Consider the following 16,310-nt stretch of genomic DNA (forward strand, 5'->3'; position numbering starts at 1 on the left):
CCAACAAAAATCGACTCTGAGTATAAAAAAATTTCCAACCTTATATACAGCATTAAATGACCCAAAGAAGGTTGATATGCTGATTAAACAAACAAACAAACTCACTACCTTTGGAATCTGCTGCTGCTTGGAAGTCACAATATCTAACAATTTCTGATGAGATGTTTAATTTCTGAAAAATTTCAATGAAAGGAAATATTTTGGGTCTTAAAATTTTTGGTCCCCTGACAAAAGGAGGGTGAACCTGTATATTCACCCTTGTCCGTTCATTTGTCTGCACTTTTCTCAATAACTATGTCTTGAAATGAAACAGTTTTTTGCACAAACATTAAACCTGATATGAGTAAAATGTAACAGAACTGATTTTCTGGGAAAACTCCTGTTGCCCCTCCTCCCCTAAGGGGTGCCTTTTGGGTTAAAATGGCTAAAATACACTTTTGTTCTTATTAAAAAAAAATTGATGCCTTGGATTTTTATAAAACTTTCTGAAAAGTTGTAAACAACTGATTTCTATATAATTTTGTTTGTCTATACTTTGTGATAACTCTTGAGTGTGCCCCAGTGGCTCTTTTAGGGCTAATAAAACCACTCCATTTTTGGAACTATTTTACCATATTTGTCTAAAATCTTCTGTGTATGTCTATTTAGCAGTTCTGCATGGTGCTGAACTCAAATTTAAATTTGTTAAGGCCTTAGAGACTTTTGGGGCTAAATGGGGGGGGATGTCAAATGATGAACTTAGTCATTTCTTTTTTTGCATGGTGCAAAACTCAAATGTACATATGTTAAGGCCTAAAACTGCACCATTTGTTCATTTTCATCAGGATTTGATGTCACCTGGGGGCTTTTGGGGCTAAATGTGGTAGGGGTGGGGTATATGCTGAACTTGGTCATTTTTTTTAATACCTTGCTAACTGTGCACTAATGGGGGACCATGCAAGCTTCACTTGTTTGATACGAGTTCAAGTTTTCAATGAAAATTGGGGTTCTTCTCTTCCTTTCTTCTCTTCTTCCTTTCATCTTTACATCCTCTTCCTTATCAAGCTTTCCACCTCCTACTCTTCATGCCAAGGTGTGATAATAAAAAACATACATACGACAAGTATTGGATCATTTCTCAGTGTTGTCTATGTTGTCTTCTTTTTAGGTAACCTGTCGTGCTATCGGAATTGGTGCCTACCTCGTTCGGCTTGGGCAAAGAATTATCCAAGTGGAAAACTCCCATATCATTCTGACAGGCGCAGGAGCACTCAATAAGGTAAGAGTAGACATGTCATGCAGTTGCAAACATTTTTTTATATTAATTATCATTGATTATATCTATTTTTCAACTACACATTTTTCTTTTGATTTATTAATGGTTTTTCTTTAACAGTTAATGGGTATGTAATGTTTATATGCAAAAACTTAAGCTACACATATGCACACATTTACACAGCCAGAATGTTTATGCATACAAACATGGATGCATACACATGCATATATAAATATAGTGAAGCAAGAAGACATGATTTTTGTGTTTCTTTCACATTTCAGGTATTAGGCCGAGAGGTTTATACAAGCAATAATCAATTGGGAGGCATTCAAATAATGCACAACAATGGTGTCTCCCATGATGTTGCTCCTGACGATTTTGAAGGAGTCTACAAAATATTACAGTGGCTTTCATATATGCCAAAGGTAAATTTCTCTTCTATATTTCATAGTTATTCTTGCTAAAGAATTAGAATATTTGGTACTCCATTTCATCAAGTTTAGTAATGCACACATGGAGAAACTAAATTCTCTATGCATTCTAATAGTGACCATGTAATATTGTTGCTAATGCAATGTCATTATCATTATAAAAACTTAAGATTTTCAAACTACAGGCCACATATAACTTGTTAAAAACTTCCTTTAAGCTGCCAATTTTACAGTATTTCATTTCAAACAGATTCGTTAATTCTTATTAAATCTGATTTGTTGAATTTTGAAATTTGTTTTTATTTTTTATTTTTTTCATGAGAGCAGAGTTAGACAGAAGGTCAGTTTTTAATGTGGGGAAAATCCAGTTCCTCACAAAGGAAAATTCTGGATTGGAACAAAAATAATTAACTCCACCTAGAAAGACTTTTCCTTCACTTACTGAGGACAAAAAAAAAATAAGAAGTGTAGCATCAGAACATATACTATATTTTGCTCCTGTCCAAAGGTGTTTCTGTTATCTTCTGCTTCTTTTTGTAGTTTCATGGTGGGCCACTTCCAATTATTCACCCTTCCGATCCAGTTGACCGTCCAATTGACTTTATGCCCACAAAGGCCAGTTATGATCCAAGATGGATGTTGAATGGGCGTCCGGATCCAGGTAAATCTCAAATCTGCAAATACTCTTGTGTCTGTTTAAAAGATTTTATCTTTCTCAATAACATTAAACATATTCCATTAAAATAGAAATGTTGCAGGAAAATTATTTTTCAACATTAAAAGCAAAATAAAATTTCCACATTCAAAATTTACTTTTTTTCCCCTTTCCTTTTTTTTCTCATTTTAGAGGTGGGAGAGATATGCATAGATTATGTATTTGAATGAAATTAATTCAATTAAAATGCAATTCACAACACGGTTTCCCTCATTTACCAATTAAATTTACATTTATATATTGTCTTTTTGTAATACTCATTCACTGCTTATCAAAATCTGAAAGCCACTATAGGATAAGATTTAATGAAATTGGCAGTTGATGATGAATAATACCTTGAGGATTAAATGCCATGAATGAAATAGCCAGAATTTGATTAATCAGATAAACAATTCGACAATAATTTGTTAACATTGGATTAAAAAACAATGTTATAGTTAGGTGAGAAGCAGCACTATAGTATTGTATTCTACAGATTGTATTTTTGAAGCAAGCAAATTGGTTTCTATAAGAAAATGGAATTTGGTCCAAACTAGTAACCAAGTTTGCTTTGGGGTAAATGATTAGTGGCTTCTCAATAGTTTTTGAGTTAGTGCATTGTGTGGATACTGATTTGGTACTTGTATTCTTTATGCTGCTTAGATATTTGATTTTGGAACTAGATTTGTCATGATTATAAAAAACTATTCAAACCTTTAAAAAACAAAACAATATATATATATATATATATATATATATTTGGTAAAACTGGTAATTAGTAAAAACCTGAAGAGAGTGCTCAATACTATTGCAGAGCAAATATGTGTTTTATTTATTTATTTATTTTTTAAATTTATTTTATTATTATAAAACGGTAATAAAAAAATAAAACATATATATATATATATATATATATATATATATATATATAAACCATTTGTGTCCAATGGAGAAAATTCTGTTAAACTTATTCTTACTATGTTACTTTTTCACATTTGCAGCAAAACCAAAATGCGATGTTATATTTTGTGTATTAAGTTGAACCTGTGTATCTCATAGGATTAGTGAATCTCTTGACAAAGGCTTCCTTTCCAGGGCAATTGCTCTTGACATATCGAAGGCCTTCGATAAGGTATGACATAAGGGCCTACTTCATAAGATTTCCAGCTACGGTATCACTGGTAATGTTTTCTCAATCATTAAATCATTTCTCTCCGATAGGGTCATAAGAGTAGTGGTTGATGGGCAGAAATCAGAGGCCCACAGTATTAATGCTGGTGTCCCTCAGGGGTCCATCCTGGGCCCAACTCTCTTCCTGATCTACATCAATGATCTCCCAAAACACATACTTAAATCATTCGTTGACATCTATGCTGATGACACGACCATCTATGGCAACACATCAAAGGCCGTAAATGACAAAGTTCTCTAATTCTCTCTCTTCTGCTTTTGAGCGCGTGGTACAGTGGGGAAAGAGGTGGCTGGTTACTTTTAATGCATCCAAAACCAAGCTTCTATCTTTACATCATCAACGCTCTGATCCCCATCTGGCATCAATTGAAATGGATGGCTCTCGTCTTGGGGAGGCTCCATTTTTTGACAAGCTTTTGGGTTTGACCTTTACTCCTGATCTGAAATGGAACACGTACATCAGGTCTGTTGCCAAGGATGCTGGGAAAATGGTGGGATCCTTCTACCGCTCCAGAAGATATCTCACTACTGATGCAATTCTCTATCTGTATAAAAGCCAAGTACGTCCAAGGATGGAGTACTGCTGTCACATCTGGGCAGGACTTGCTGAAAACAGCCTATACTGCCTTGACAGAGTACAAAATAGACTTTGTAGCATAGTGGGGGATGCTGTTTTCTCTTCCCTGCAGCCTGTCTCCCACAGAAGAGACATTGCGAGCCTGTCTTTGTTTATTGTAATTTTCATGGCAAGTGCTCGTCTGAGCTCCAATCTCTCGTCCCCCCCCCCTCGCCAATCTTTCACGAGAAACACCCGTCTGGCTGAAACTACTGTCAATAATTTTCCCCATTCTTTATCTGTGCCTAAATCCAAACGTAGATTCCATGAGCAGAGCTTCTTTCTCAGAAGTGCACAACTATGGAACTCTCTTGTTTGCCTGTTTCCCACCTGACTACAACTTGGATGTCTTCAAGTCCAACATAAACAAATTCCTGACAAACCGCCCTCTTAAGGAAGACACTCTATCAAATCTCCAATACTAATGATTACTACAATACTATCTCATTGATTACTGTACACGCAATAACCCTTATCCCTGAGTGGCCTCTGGGCCTTGATAAGTGGTAACCTCTATGTAAAAAAAAAAAAAAATTTTTTTTAAATCTAATGAAAAAGATTATTAGAACCAATAATTTAATCAGAAAACCTTTATAGTCATTGTATTATTCAGTGGCAGTTTTAAATCGTTCCGACTCAACAGTGAATTATTGGTTATCTTCAACTTTCTTTACACCGTGTTGACAAAGGCTTTTAGGCTATCAATTTTTTTGTTCATTTCCTCGTTTTAAAAAATACAATTTGATGAAACAAACAAACAAAAACTGTTCATTTTGCAGCTGACAGTTTCATACAAAAAGCCTTTGTTAATACAGGGTGAAGAAAGTTGAAGATAACCAAATTATTATGTGCTGACAGAAGATAATTTTATTCCATAAGTTTTGTATTTCTTTTAGATTCTTATTTTGCATCCAACTTAATTAAACAAAAAAAGTTTTTTAACAAAGAAAAGCAAAATATATGTACAAAGTTTTAATTATTTTGAATGCAAACAAAATCTTAGTCGAATTGAATTGTCACCCTTGAATTTTAACTCCTTCTAAAACAACATGGCATGTCCTGGCTCCCACGTCATAAAATTTGATTTTCTTAGGGTTTTTTTTTCTTTAACTATGTGATTACATTATTTTTGGAATATAACATTTTCATTCTGTGATGGGTACATACTAGTGATGGGATGATTCCAATATTTTTCTCGATTCCGTACTAAAAACATGATTCTGATATAATTACCAATTCCAATTCTTCATGAATATTTAACTATAAAGTTTTTATTTTTTTCATTATTGTAAAGACACGTTAAATGTGTATATATTTTTCTCCAGTGTAAAAAAAACTAACTTGATGGGTGATCTGTAGATTAAAGCTTTACTGGTTGTTTAAAAATCATATATTATTTTATTATTAATACTAATAGTGGAATATTTTGTTTAAACAAAATCACATAAAAAAAGATAATTAAAGGAATTGTTTTTGGCATTGGAAAATATGCAGAAATTTTTCCAATACTAATTCCGATACTCCAAAGAGTTGCAATTTTTTTTTCAATTCTGATTAATCGTCCCAACACTAGTACATATATCATAAAGATTTGTATTTTCTGTTTTTTTTTTTGTTTTTTTTTAAGTCAAATTAAAAAAAAAAACAACCTTCCTTTTGTTTCCAGCAAAGAAAGGTTCTTGGATTAATGGTTTCTTTGACAAAGATTCGTTCATGGAAATCCTACGTCCTTGGGCTCAGACCGTAGTTTGTGGACGTGCTAGGTGAGTAGAATGCATTAATTTAGTTTTTGTTTTGTTGTAAAATTTATAAATGTAGAATTCCTGTATTGGAATGTGGAACAGCACTAACTCACTCTTACCCATATAAACTTTTACTCTGACTTGTCACATCTGTGTAAGAGTATGCACAGACATGCTTTCCATTTTCTTTCCTCTCGCAAGGTTAAGCTAAATGTGACCATTATTGAATGCCACCATGACGTTCATAGCATTGTAGTCTTCAGTTACTGATTGGACATGAGCTCTCTATGAGAAGGGATCAGTTCGTAGAGCTTTTTCCTAGCAAGTATCTTAACATTGTATGTAAATAAAATCTGTTGCTGATAATTCATGCTTTCTTGTACTAAACTATACTGTTACAACATTTATTTAAATATTTTTAAATCATGAAAATCAAAACTAAACATAATTTATTTATATTGGGTTTCATTTTAGTTCCTTTTGGCAGCCTGTAATCCTAGTCTCCAAGCTTGATGATCTTTAGAATTGATTCTGTCATTCAAATTCCATTGTTAAAGACCTTTGCAGATATGTTTCATCTAAGTTTCCTTGGATTTTTTTCATTATTTTAATCCATTTAATTAGTTTTTTGATCAATCACCTCCATTTTTCTGTTACTTGACTACAATTCCTTGTTTTTTTTTTGTTTTTTTTTTCAACATATTTTGCTTTTTACCCTTATTATTCTTTATCAGTTGCAAATGTGTAATAAGTAATAAAATTGCACATCTAAAATCAATAATAGGTTTAAACCTCATAAAATTTGTACTAGAGTTGTCTACAAGGATCTGTAGTGTAATGGATATAAGTGCAAAGTAATAATCAATTCTAAGTGACAATTTCTAGAGGTTGAAGGTTCAAGTATGGGAGATATTAAGAAATTATGAATTACTTATGAATTCTACATGGTCATGGCTGACAAAATGAGAACAAGTTACTCCTGTAGATTAGTTTCATTTTTAATTGTGTACAGATTTCAGAGTTTAACATAAGCATTCCAAAGAATTCTAACATGTGATGAACTGTTTGAGAAACATTAATAATAATATGGATCTTTTATTTTAGAGTTCAGTTCCAAATTCTCAGAAAGTTATCTAAAGATGACAACTAAAATATTACTAACATAACCATGGTGACAATAGTGCGTATAAATGATGCAAAATTTAAACGTATGCTTTATTAATGTTGAAAGCTTTTCTTTCATATTTTCAGGTTAGGTGGTATTCCAGTTGGTGTAGTTTGTGTGGAAACTCGAACTGTGGAAGTAACCATTCCTGCTGATCCTGCAAATCTGGATTCTGAATCTAAAGTAAGATATATTCTCATTAGAACAAATAATCATAAACCAAATTTACTTAATACTAGTTTACTGAATTCCTTTTGTCAACAAACATCCATTTCGTATCCTTGGTTCTTTCAATACCTGTAAGACTGTAGATAAATAAAAATAGATATAACTTATGTAAGGAAAGTTAAATTGCACAAACATAATGAAAGAAGACAAATTAAGATAGATACACAAACATAGTATTTTTTCTGCAATTCAATAATTTAGTTTTGGACCTACTGTGATGCCTTCATTAGGTCTTACTACTAGTATATGCATGCATGATCGTAAGATTTAAAAAGGATCACCTTTTTAAAACTGAAGTTACTTGTCATGCAACAGCAGGAACAGTTTGTTTAAAAGGAGGTAACTGTAGCTTAAAGCTACAGCTATAAATTAGGGTATCTTTATTTCAAGTATGTTTCTTTGGATGGAAAGGATGTGACTGCTTAGCTAATTGGTGAAAATTCATTCTTTTTGAAATTGGAAAAGGATGATTTCTGAAAATGCACCGCTAAATAATTTTTTTTTTCAAATATTTTGATTTTTATGCCAAATTTATTTCTTTATTACTTATCACTGGTGATTTCTTCAAGTAAATCATCTGTACAAACCTTTTATCTGTGTTGGCCCCCATCCTTCCGATGTTCCCAAAACAATGTGATTTCAGTTAGAGTAGATTTTCAACTTCGGTGAGTATAAAATTGTTTATGTTGAGAAAGTCTGATATTGGTCAATAGTGATTTAGGGAAAACAAAAAATAGATTTCTAACTTGTAACAATTCTTGTATAAACATATCTTTATATCTGCAAAGGCTGAGCTTTTGGGAATTGGTTGGTGTCAATTGTAGCACTAACTCTGGATATGTAACTAAAAATTGTCGACTAAATATAGAAATGAAAACAAAAACGAAATTATCATTGCTTTTCCAATGCTTATAAGATTAGTTTTAAAACTAATTTCTCAAAAACTGATGCAAGTTAGAAATCTAGTTTTTGGTGGCAATGCTCACTAACTTTTTCTGCATGGACATTATTAATTTAGAAAAAAAAAATTAGATATCGTACTTTGGCAATTAATTTTTGTGTTCTATCATATCTCAGAAGAACCAGATTTGTTGGTCATTGTTGGAGTTCTAAGAATAAAATTGTTAGGAAACAGTGCACCTACAAAAACCATCATGGTTTGATAGAAGATAGAGCAAAATGGTGGGAAGTAGTCAAGGAACTGGTACTATTTGATGATTGCTGGTGCAACCTAGGAGTTTGGTTTGTTTGTTATACACCCGTATATATATATATATATATATATATATATATATATATATATATATTTGGTTTTATCAAACTTTTACATCTGGTTGAGATTATTTTATAAATATTAATTCTTTAATATTTATAATTTACTTTAGTTTTTCCATCTTGGATCATTTTAGTAAACTTATCTGTAATTCTTATTTTATATATATATATATATATATATATATATATATATATATATAACACTTTAGATTATCTAATGCTAAAACGTAATCCTTATTAAAAACAATAATAAACACCAGAATTTCACTTCATACATCATCACACTTCGTAAACATACCTGATAGACTCTTCTTTTAGTCAACAGTGGTAATGCTCTGCTGTTTAGTAAAGGCAGAAGTTCTGTGAACTTATTCCATCCACTTCTAATTCTTATAATTATACTAGCTCCTGTTTCTCCCTCTGCCCCAATGATATCATCATGGTAACAAAACTTCTGAACAGCCTCAATAGTTTCACCATTCAAATATACTTTTTCCACGTCTGAGTTCTCAATTGGTCATGTTTATTTCAAACAACATACAATAGAAAATTGTTTAATTTCACAGAGTAAATAGGAATTAACAAGTTTAATGTATTTTAAACAGGTGTTTACAACTGAGTATCTGTTTTAACTTTGAACACATGTTAGTATTGAAAAGAATTCTGTTTTGTAAGAGTTTAAACTATTTTTCTATTTTCTTTTGCTTTCTAGAATATCCAACAAGCTGGTCAAGTGTGGTTTCCTGATTCCGCCTATAAAACAGCTCAGACCATAAAAGATTTTAACCAAGAAGAATTACCATTGATAATTTTTGCTAATTGGAGAGGATTTTCTGGTGGCATGAAAGGTAATATTTAACTTTTTTAATATTGTTTTTCTACCAAGCTCTAACATTACTATGTAAGTAAGAGCAACGCTATCCCATTCCTTTCCTATTTTTTGTATTTGCATTCAAACATTATTCTCTTATGATCCCAGTTTTTGTTTATGTTAAACCGACAAAAGCAAATTGTTTGTTATTCTAAAATTTATTTCTGTAGCACCTTATTTATAACGAATGTGTTTTTCTCATTTAAGTTCATCACCACAGTATAACCCTTGAATTCTGTATTCAATCAACCTTCTGAAGATATTAGTCCCAAATTCTTATTTAATCTATTTGGTCTCATTTTACTGTCTGTTATTCTGCTGATAATAATATTGTAAAGCTTTTATTGTTTCACCATTAAAATTTGTGAAATTCTTAATTAGTTGACCAAACTTTCACAAAAATAAGATTTTGTATCAAACCATCTGTTTTTGCCTGATGTTTTTTTTTATTTTCATTTTTATTTCTTTTCTAACTGAAATGAAGTGGTCTTTTATGAGAGGTAAGAGACAAATATGAAGAAATAAATTGGATGACACTGTTTCTGTAGATAAACAATAATTATTTATTGCATAAATAACTGAAAAAGTGTTAGTTTGATATGCATTGAATATGAATTATTTACTCTAAAAAGATGTTATAAAGAGACAGGAGAGGATGGGGTTGAGTGGTTGGCAGCAAAACGAATGTAAAATCTCATGAGCATGCTGTCAATTTCTTTTTCTGATAAGATTACAAAAAGAATTACTCTAAAATGAGGATGTATTTGTTTGTCTCTGAGTGAAACATCCATTGAATATTTTCCATTCTCATCTAGTGAATGTATAGGCAAATTGCTGTTTTCATTAAGGGAGATAACAAGACAAATAATTATTTCCCTTTTAATGTAAAAGTATTATTTCATAGATGAATGTATTCCATCTAACACTAATCATTTGTTTTTTTTAAACAATGTTTTCTGTTAAGTTAAATTTATTCATAATAGTCTTGTTTTGGTCATTAGCTTATTAATTGAACTAAATTGTTTTAAAATTATAACTAATGTTAATATTTTAATCTCTACTTATAAAATTATTGAATGTAAATAGTTTCCCAAACTTAATATTTTTATATTTTCATTTTTATTTTTCTAATTTAAGTTTCACCTTTAATCCTTTTTATTTTGCTTTTAACCTTTTTATATTCCATCTTTAAATGTAAAATTTAATTACATTCCATAATTACTCCACATGTATAGCATGCATTTTTCTTTTAATCTGTTAGATATGTATGACCAAGTGTTAAAGTTTGGTTCCTACATTGTTGATGCTCTTCGGGTGTACAAGAAGCCGGTGATTATCTACATTCCCCCTTATGCAGAGCTCCGTGGAGGTGCCTGGGTTGTTCTTGATCCAACTATTAATCCAACCCAGATTGAAATGTTTGCCGATGAACTTTCCAGGTGAGAATCACATGTAAAGTAGACATTTTTGCTCTATTTCTTCTATATAATTGATTGCTTTGAAAATACAAAAACAAAACAATTTCTTTGTCCACTCGCTTGTCTGAATGAATATATATATATATATATATATATATGTTATTTCTGATACGAGATGCTCATTTATGATGGAAGTAAGGCTGGGTTACTAGTCAAACTGATCTTATGTTGAAAGACAGAAACCAACAATATAACCAGCATATTAGTGAGGACTCATCTCAAAACGTTTTAAAGATGAATTTTTCAATGTTATGTAAATATTTCTTTTAAAATTTGTTTTGTAGGGGTGGTGTTCTTGAACCAGAAGGCACAGTAGAGATAAAATTCCGGAGGAAAGATTTAGACAAAGCAATTCATCGAATTGATCCAGAATGTGGGAAGCTTGTGGAAAGATTAAATTGTCCAGAATTGAGCAAAGAAGAACGTAATGGCCTTAATGTGAAACTGAGCAGCCGAGAGAATGACTTGCATCCAATTTACCACCAAGTGGCAGTTGAATTTGCTGATTTACATGACACTGCTGGACGGATGGCAGAAAAAGAAGTCATTACAGTAAGTGTAATTGATTTTGTATCCCTCCCCTTATCATCTACCTAAAGAATTTGTGTACTACATAAAGTTTTTTTTCTATGCAAATCGTAATGTTTCATTGGTAAACATAAATATTCAGAATTTCATTAACATTGAATTATTTGTAGTAGTCAACTTTTTTGTTGACAATCTGTTTTGAGTTCAAATAGCATGATATTACATCAAGTTTTTTTTTCCCAATTTTTTTAAGAAGGTAGCATAAAGTTTCTGAAGGTCACATTTCTATTTGAGCAATGCTGAATGAATTAATTTTACATTCACACACATAATTTATTACTGTGCGAAACAATGTCATGCACACTATATATGATAAAATGTAATCTAACTGCATGTAATCTGACTTGCATAAGAGTTAGATTTTTAGAGTACAATCAACATGAATGAATTTTAAAATTAAAATAATGTCCTTCCTAAAAATAGTGAATTAAGATCTGAATATTGCAATCAAGGTACACTTCCACAAACTTGTATCAGTAAATTGTTACAAATGTATAATTTAATTTTAGCATTAAGTGAATGAAAAGGCTGAAATGCTGTAAAGCAAATCCAACCAAATTATTTAACTGAAATTTATTGCTAAATTTATAATATATTAGCTGTACTGACCCAGTATTACCCCGGGGTCCATTACATTCAACTTTGTTAATCAGTTTTTTTTTTTTTTTTTTTTTTTTTTAGCTTCCGAGTCTAAGCTAAAAGTGAATCTGAACAAAGTAAGATGTAAATAAAAACAAACAAAAAAAGAATAGGTTAATAATCCAAAATTGAAATTACAAATGAATAAGTAAAGAATGAGAAAACATAATTGTATGTAAACCTGGAACCAAAAAATCAAAGCCTGTAAAGAATGCTCTCACTGAAGGAATAAAATTTATTCCTTTACTTGATTTTTCTTTTAAGGTGATTATTTAAGAATGTCAACTGCTCGACTATATTAAGTATTTAAAAAAGCAATAGTGAAGTGCATTAGTCTATTGCAGATAACGTGGTACAACAATAACAAATGATAATGAGCTAGTCAGAATCAGTGTTTGATTTGAGAGCTTAAATGCTACTTAAATTAAACTTTTAAAATCCTGCTAACATAATTTTATATATTAAATTCGAAGATAGATGTTATAGCGTCTGTCTGGACGAAATAACTGAAAACAAAACTTTATACAAAAATCAAACAACTTTTCTAAAGTAAAATTTTACAGTGAATCTAATGATGACAGGGGTTTTACAATAGCTTTGTGGTTGTCTGTTTAGGTTGAACATTCATAAACAAAAATTTTATTCCTTATTTTGTTTTTTAATCAGAAAATTGAAAGCTATAGAAAATAAATGAAATACAGTTGAAAAATTGAGGGTCAGGACTGAGAGTTGGAATACACACAGGTCCTAATTTATTTTGAAAGATAGCACAGCTGCCTGCTAATAATCCAATAAAATACAAATGAATAACGATGGGCATTTAATTATAAAAATAGACTTTTAAAATATTTATTCAAATAAGACTATTATATAAATCTTTTATAATGTGAATGAATAAATATGGAAGTTTTATTTTGCATTCATGGCTTCTATATTACCATCAAAATAGCTGTTATTTAAATCAATAACATATTTTGAAATACTGCATATATATATATATATATATATATATATATATATATATATATATATAGTACAGACAAAAGGCCCCAAGGTAGCTATTTGAATTGCCTTTATGCCATAACAATTTAAAAATAAAAAAATCAGGATAAATTAATGTTTGTTATTCATTTGTAATTCTGTTGTGGTATTTATGCTATATATGCAATAGTTTTGTTGATATTAATAATTAAAGTGATTTGATAAAAACTGGATTACTAAATTAAACTAATATTGCATTAGAAAGCTATATATTCTTTATAAATTTTTAAATTCAATGATTGTTTTGTGTGCTCAAATGTTTTGCATTTGTGTTTAAATGTGTTTCTAGCCATTTATAATCTCCATATATATTTTGATTGCAGAAATTCCCCTCTGGACCAAATTACAGTAGGTTTGCAACAACAGATGCACAATACAAATGTATTATGTCTACACTATTAGCTAATTTCTTATGTAACTTTAGAACATTTTAGACATATTTAGTTGTTATAATAAAATTCTACATTGAATCCTAGGAACATCATCACAATCTCCCCATCTTTAAAGGAAGTAGTTACTACTTTTCCCTTTAAATCTAAAGTCGTCCTACTGCCACCAGCCAACACCAGGAACGAATATACACATTATACATATACTGCTGCCCTTTTTACCTTTGTAACTGGCTCATAAACTCATACACAAACCATTACCTTTCCTTTTCCCATTACAAAAATAAATTTCCCTTATACAATTCTGGCAATTTTCATTGGCTGAAAATTGACAAATCACTTATTTGGGAATACATATCTTAAATAAATGAACATGCTAGACCTTAACAAACATGACTGCTATCTCTACACTCTGCAATCATTTTAATCTAAAACAAACAAATTGTTTTTTTTTTTCCTTTTTCTCCTAAATATAATATTTTGTTTGCTATATTAATGTTTATTACACTTTTTTCTGCATAAACAAACAAGCATGCCAGGATGAACTGGGAGGTTTTACAGAGAGCGAGCAAGAGTCTATGGAAGCAAATATACACTGAGATAGAGAGAGAGAAGGGGGAGAGACAGAGAAGCATCATCATCATTGTAGCTGTGTTAAACTTTTGTACTCATTTTATTTGGTTTGCAAAGTTATTCATGCCTCCCGATACGTTTTAAAGGCATTATTTTGAAAGCCAGTAACATCATAAATTCACTGTGGGCTAAGCGACTAAAGTGTTTCCTTTTTCTTAATCTCCTTTTCTTCTTAGCGTTACACGTTCGAGCCTGACTATGGTGGGTAAATTCTACCATCAGGCAACACCAGTTAACGAGTCCTGCTAGTATGTAAATAAAACAAAAAAAAAAAATGATCCCCATCCCTACACATACATACATTATGCAAAGAAAAAGAATGTTTTAAAAGCTATGTTGAAGTTCACAGTTTTAAAGGAAATATAAGTAGAATAATGGTAATTGTTGTCACTCAATGCATTACTGAGATATATATATATATATATATATATATAAAATTCTATAAACATTAGGAACAATCTGAGCAGATCAGTGCTGGTTAATCTATGTAAATTGTTTCTAATGTTTTTGTAAATGTCAAAATTACCAAAATTAATAAATGTGAAAGATTTTTTCTTTTATTATTTAACATTGTGATTTGAAGTAGCAAATTTTCTGAAGTGACATGAAACTAGTTACTATATAAAAGTTAATCATAACAAATTTAAAATGGGATCAGTTTTCATGTTAGTGCTGATATTGAAATATTTGGAAATATCACAAAATATTCCTATCTTTTGTTTTAAAAACTGGATATTATTAGTGTTTATCACATCAGATTTAAGAGAATTTATTTGAAATTTTTCAGGATATTGTACAGTGGAAGACAAGTCGTGAATATTTCTATTGGCGCCTGCGACGGAGACTCTTGGAAAGTCAATTGAAGACAAAAATGCTACCGTTTACTAAAGATCTTCATGACGGCCAATTGAATTCGATGCTGAGGCGATGGTTTGTTGAAGACCAATCAACAGTTAATGTGAGTTTTATTTTATAATGGATCAGAGTTTTTTTTCTTCTTATATCTATATAAGTGAATGTATGTGGGCACAGCTTGTTTTAATTAGCAATACACATGAAAAAAATTGAAATTACTTAAAATCTCAATGTCATACATAGAAAGAGCTTGATGATCTAAGAAAGAATATTTTAAAACTTAAAAATCTGATTAAAATCAGGGAGGTTATGACTATTTTTGTGCTTGCATGTTTGGATATTTTTTCCCTCTTTAAAACCATATGTGTTTCATCACATTTTTTTTACACTACTTTTTCTATACAAATGCTCTTTGTTAAAGCACAAGATTAAGCAATCATATTTGCCATATAAATGTACTTAATGGTTTTCACCTGATCTGCAATAAATGTACTTAACTATGTTGCAATACTATAAAACTCAAAAGTTGAATTGTAATGCATTTTATGTACTAGAAACTGAAATCTAATACTAAGACTGTTAAAAATGAATATATTGCAAGATTTCTTTGGTATTACTGTAGATTAACACCTGTTAAATTGCTCTCCTCTACCTCTCTAAAATGTGTAATTCTCTCTTTTTTAGGCAATTACATATGAACACACTGAAAAACTTAGCAAAAATATACAATAAAAATATAAATTTAATATAAAAATGTAATGTAAAATAATCTTCAATTTTAGGACCATTCTAACATTTTAGGGCAGTTAACTAATATATTTTTATGGAAAATAAATCCTGTGAAATTTTTTTTTTTTTTAAACAATTATGTATGGTTTAAAGAGGGTTTGTATGGTGGGAGCAAGCTTACCGTTCGAACTTAGGGTTAGTCATAAAGTTATAGAAGAGTTTTTATTAAGTGAGTGCCATTCCGACTTAGAGGTTAGTGATAAGGTTTAAGGAGATTTTTTTCAGGGTGGGACTTGTCACTCAGATTTAAGGTTAATGGTATGTTAGGTTCAAGAGAGGCACTTTTCAGAGGTGGGCTTGTCAATCTGACCTAGATTTAGTGGTAGCGTAATTTTATATGCATAGTGTGTGTGTGTGTGTATATATATATATATATATATATATATAACGTTTCAAATTATGAATATTTCAAAATAATACTAAATACTAA

At 30.6% G+C, this 16,310-nt stretch overlaps 1 protein-coding gene across 7 annotated transcripts in view; it reads left to right on the forward strand.

The window, feature by feature from the left end:
* Positions 1-16,310, forward strand: part of LOC145247998 (acetyl-CoA carboxylase-like) — a 248,546-nt gene that overhangs the window by 225,799 nt on the left and 6,437 nt on the right. For all 7 annotated transcript variants that reach the window (XM_080109676.1, XM_080109675.1, XM_080109673.1 and 4 more), the window contains 9 exons: positions 1,148-1,258; positions 1,537-1,680; positions 2,227-2,347; positions 5,854-5,950; positions 7,181-7,277; positions 9,310-9,445; positions 10,730-10,907; positions 11,231-11,498; positions 15,024-15,194. In XM_080109676.1, the coding sequence (XP_079965802.1) occupies positions 1,148-1,258; positions 1,537-1,680; positions 2,227-2,347; positions 5,854-5,950; positions 7,181-7,277; positions 9,310-9,445; positions 10,730-10,907; positions 11,231-11,498; positions 15,024-15,194 (1,323 nt within the window). The remainder of the gene's footprint in view (positions 1-1,147; positions 1,259-1,536; positions 1,681-2,226; positions 2,348-5,853; positions 5,951-7,180; positions 7,278-9,309; positions 9,446-10,729; positions 10,908-11,230; positions 11,499-15,023; positions 15,195-16,310) is intronic.

The sequence above is a fragment of the Euprymna scolopes genome, chromosome 26 (genome assembly GCF_053919585.1).
Source record: "Euprymna scolopes isolate OS-2025 chromosome 26, ASM5391958v1, whole genome shotgun sequence".
Taxonomy (NCBI): domain Eukaryota; kingdom Metazoa; phylum Mollusca; class Cephalopoda; order Sepiida; family Sepiolidae; genus Euprymna; species Euprymna scolopes.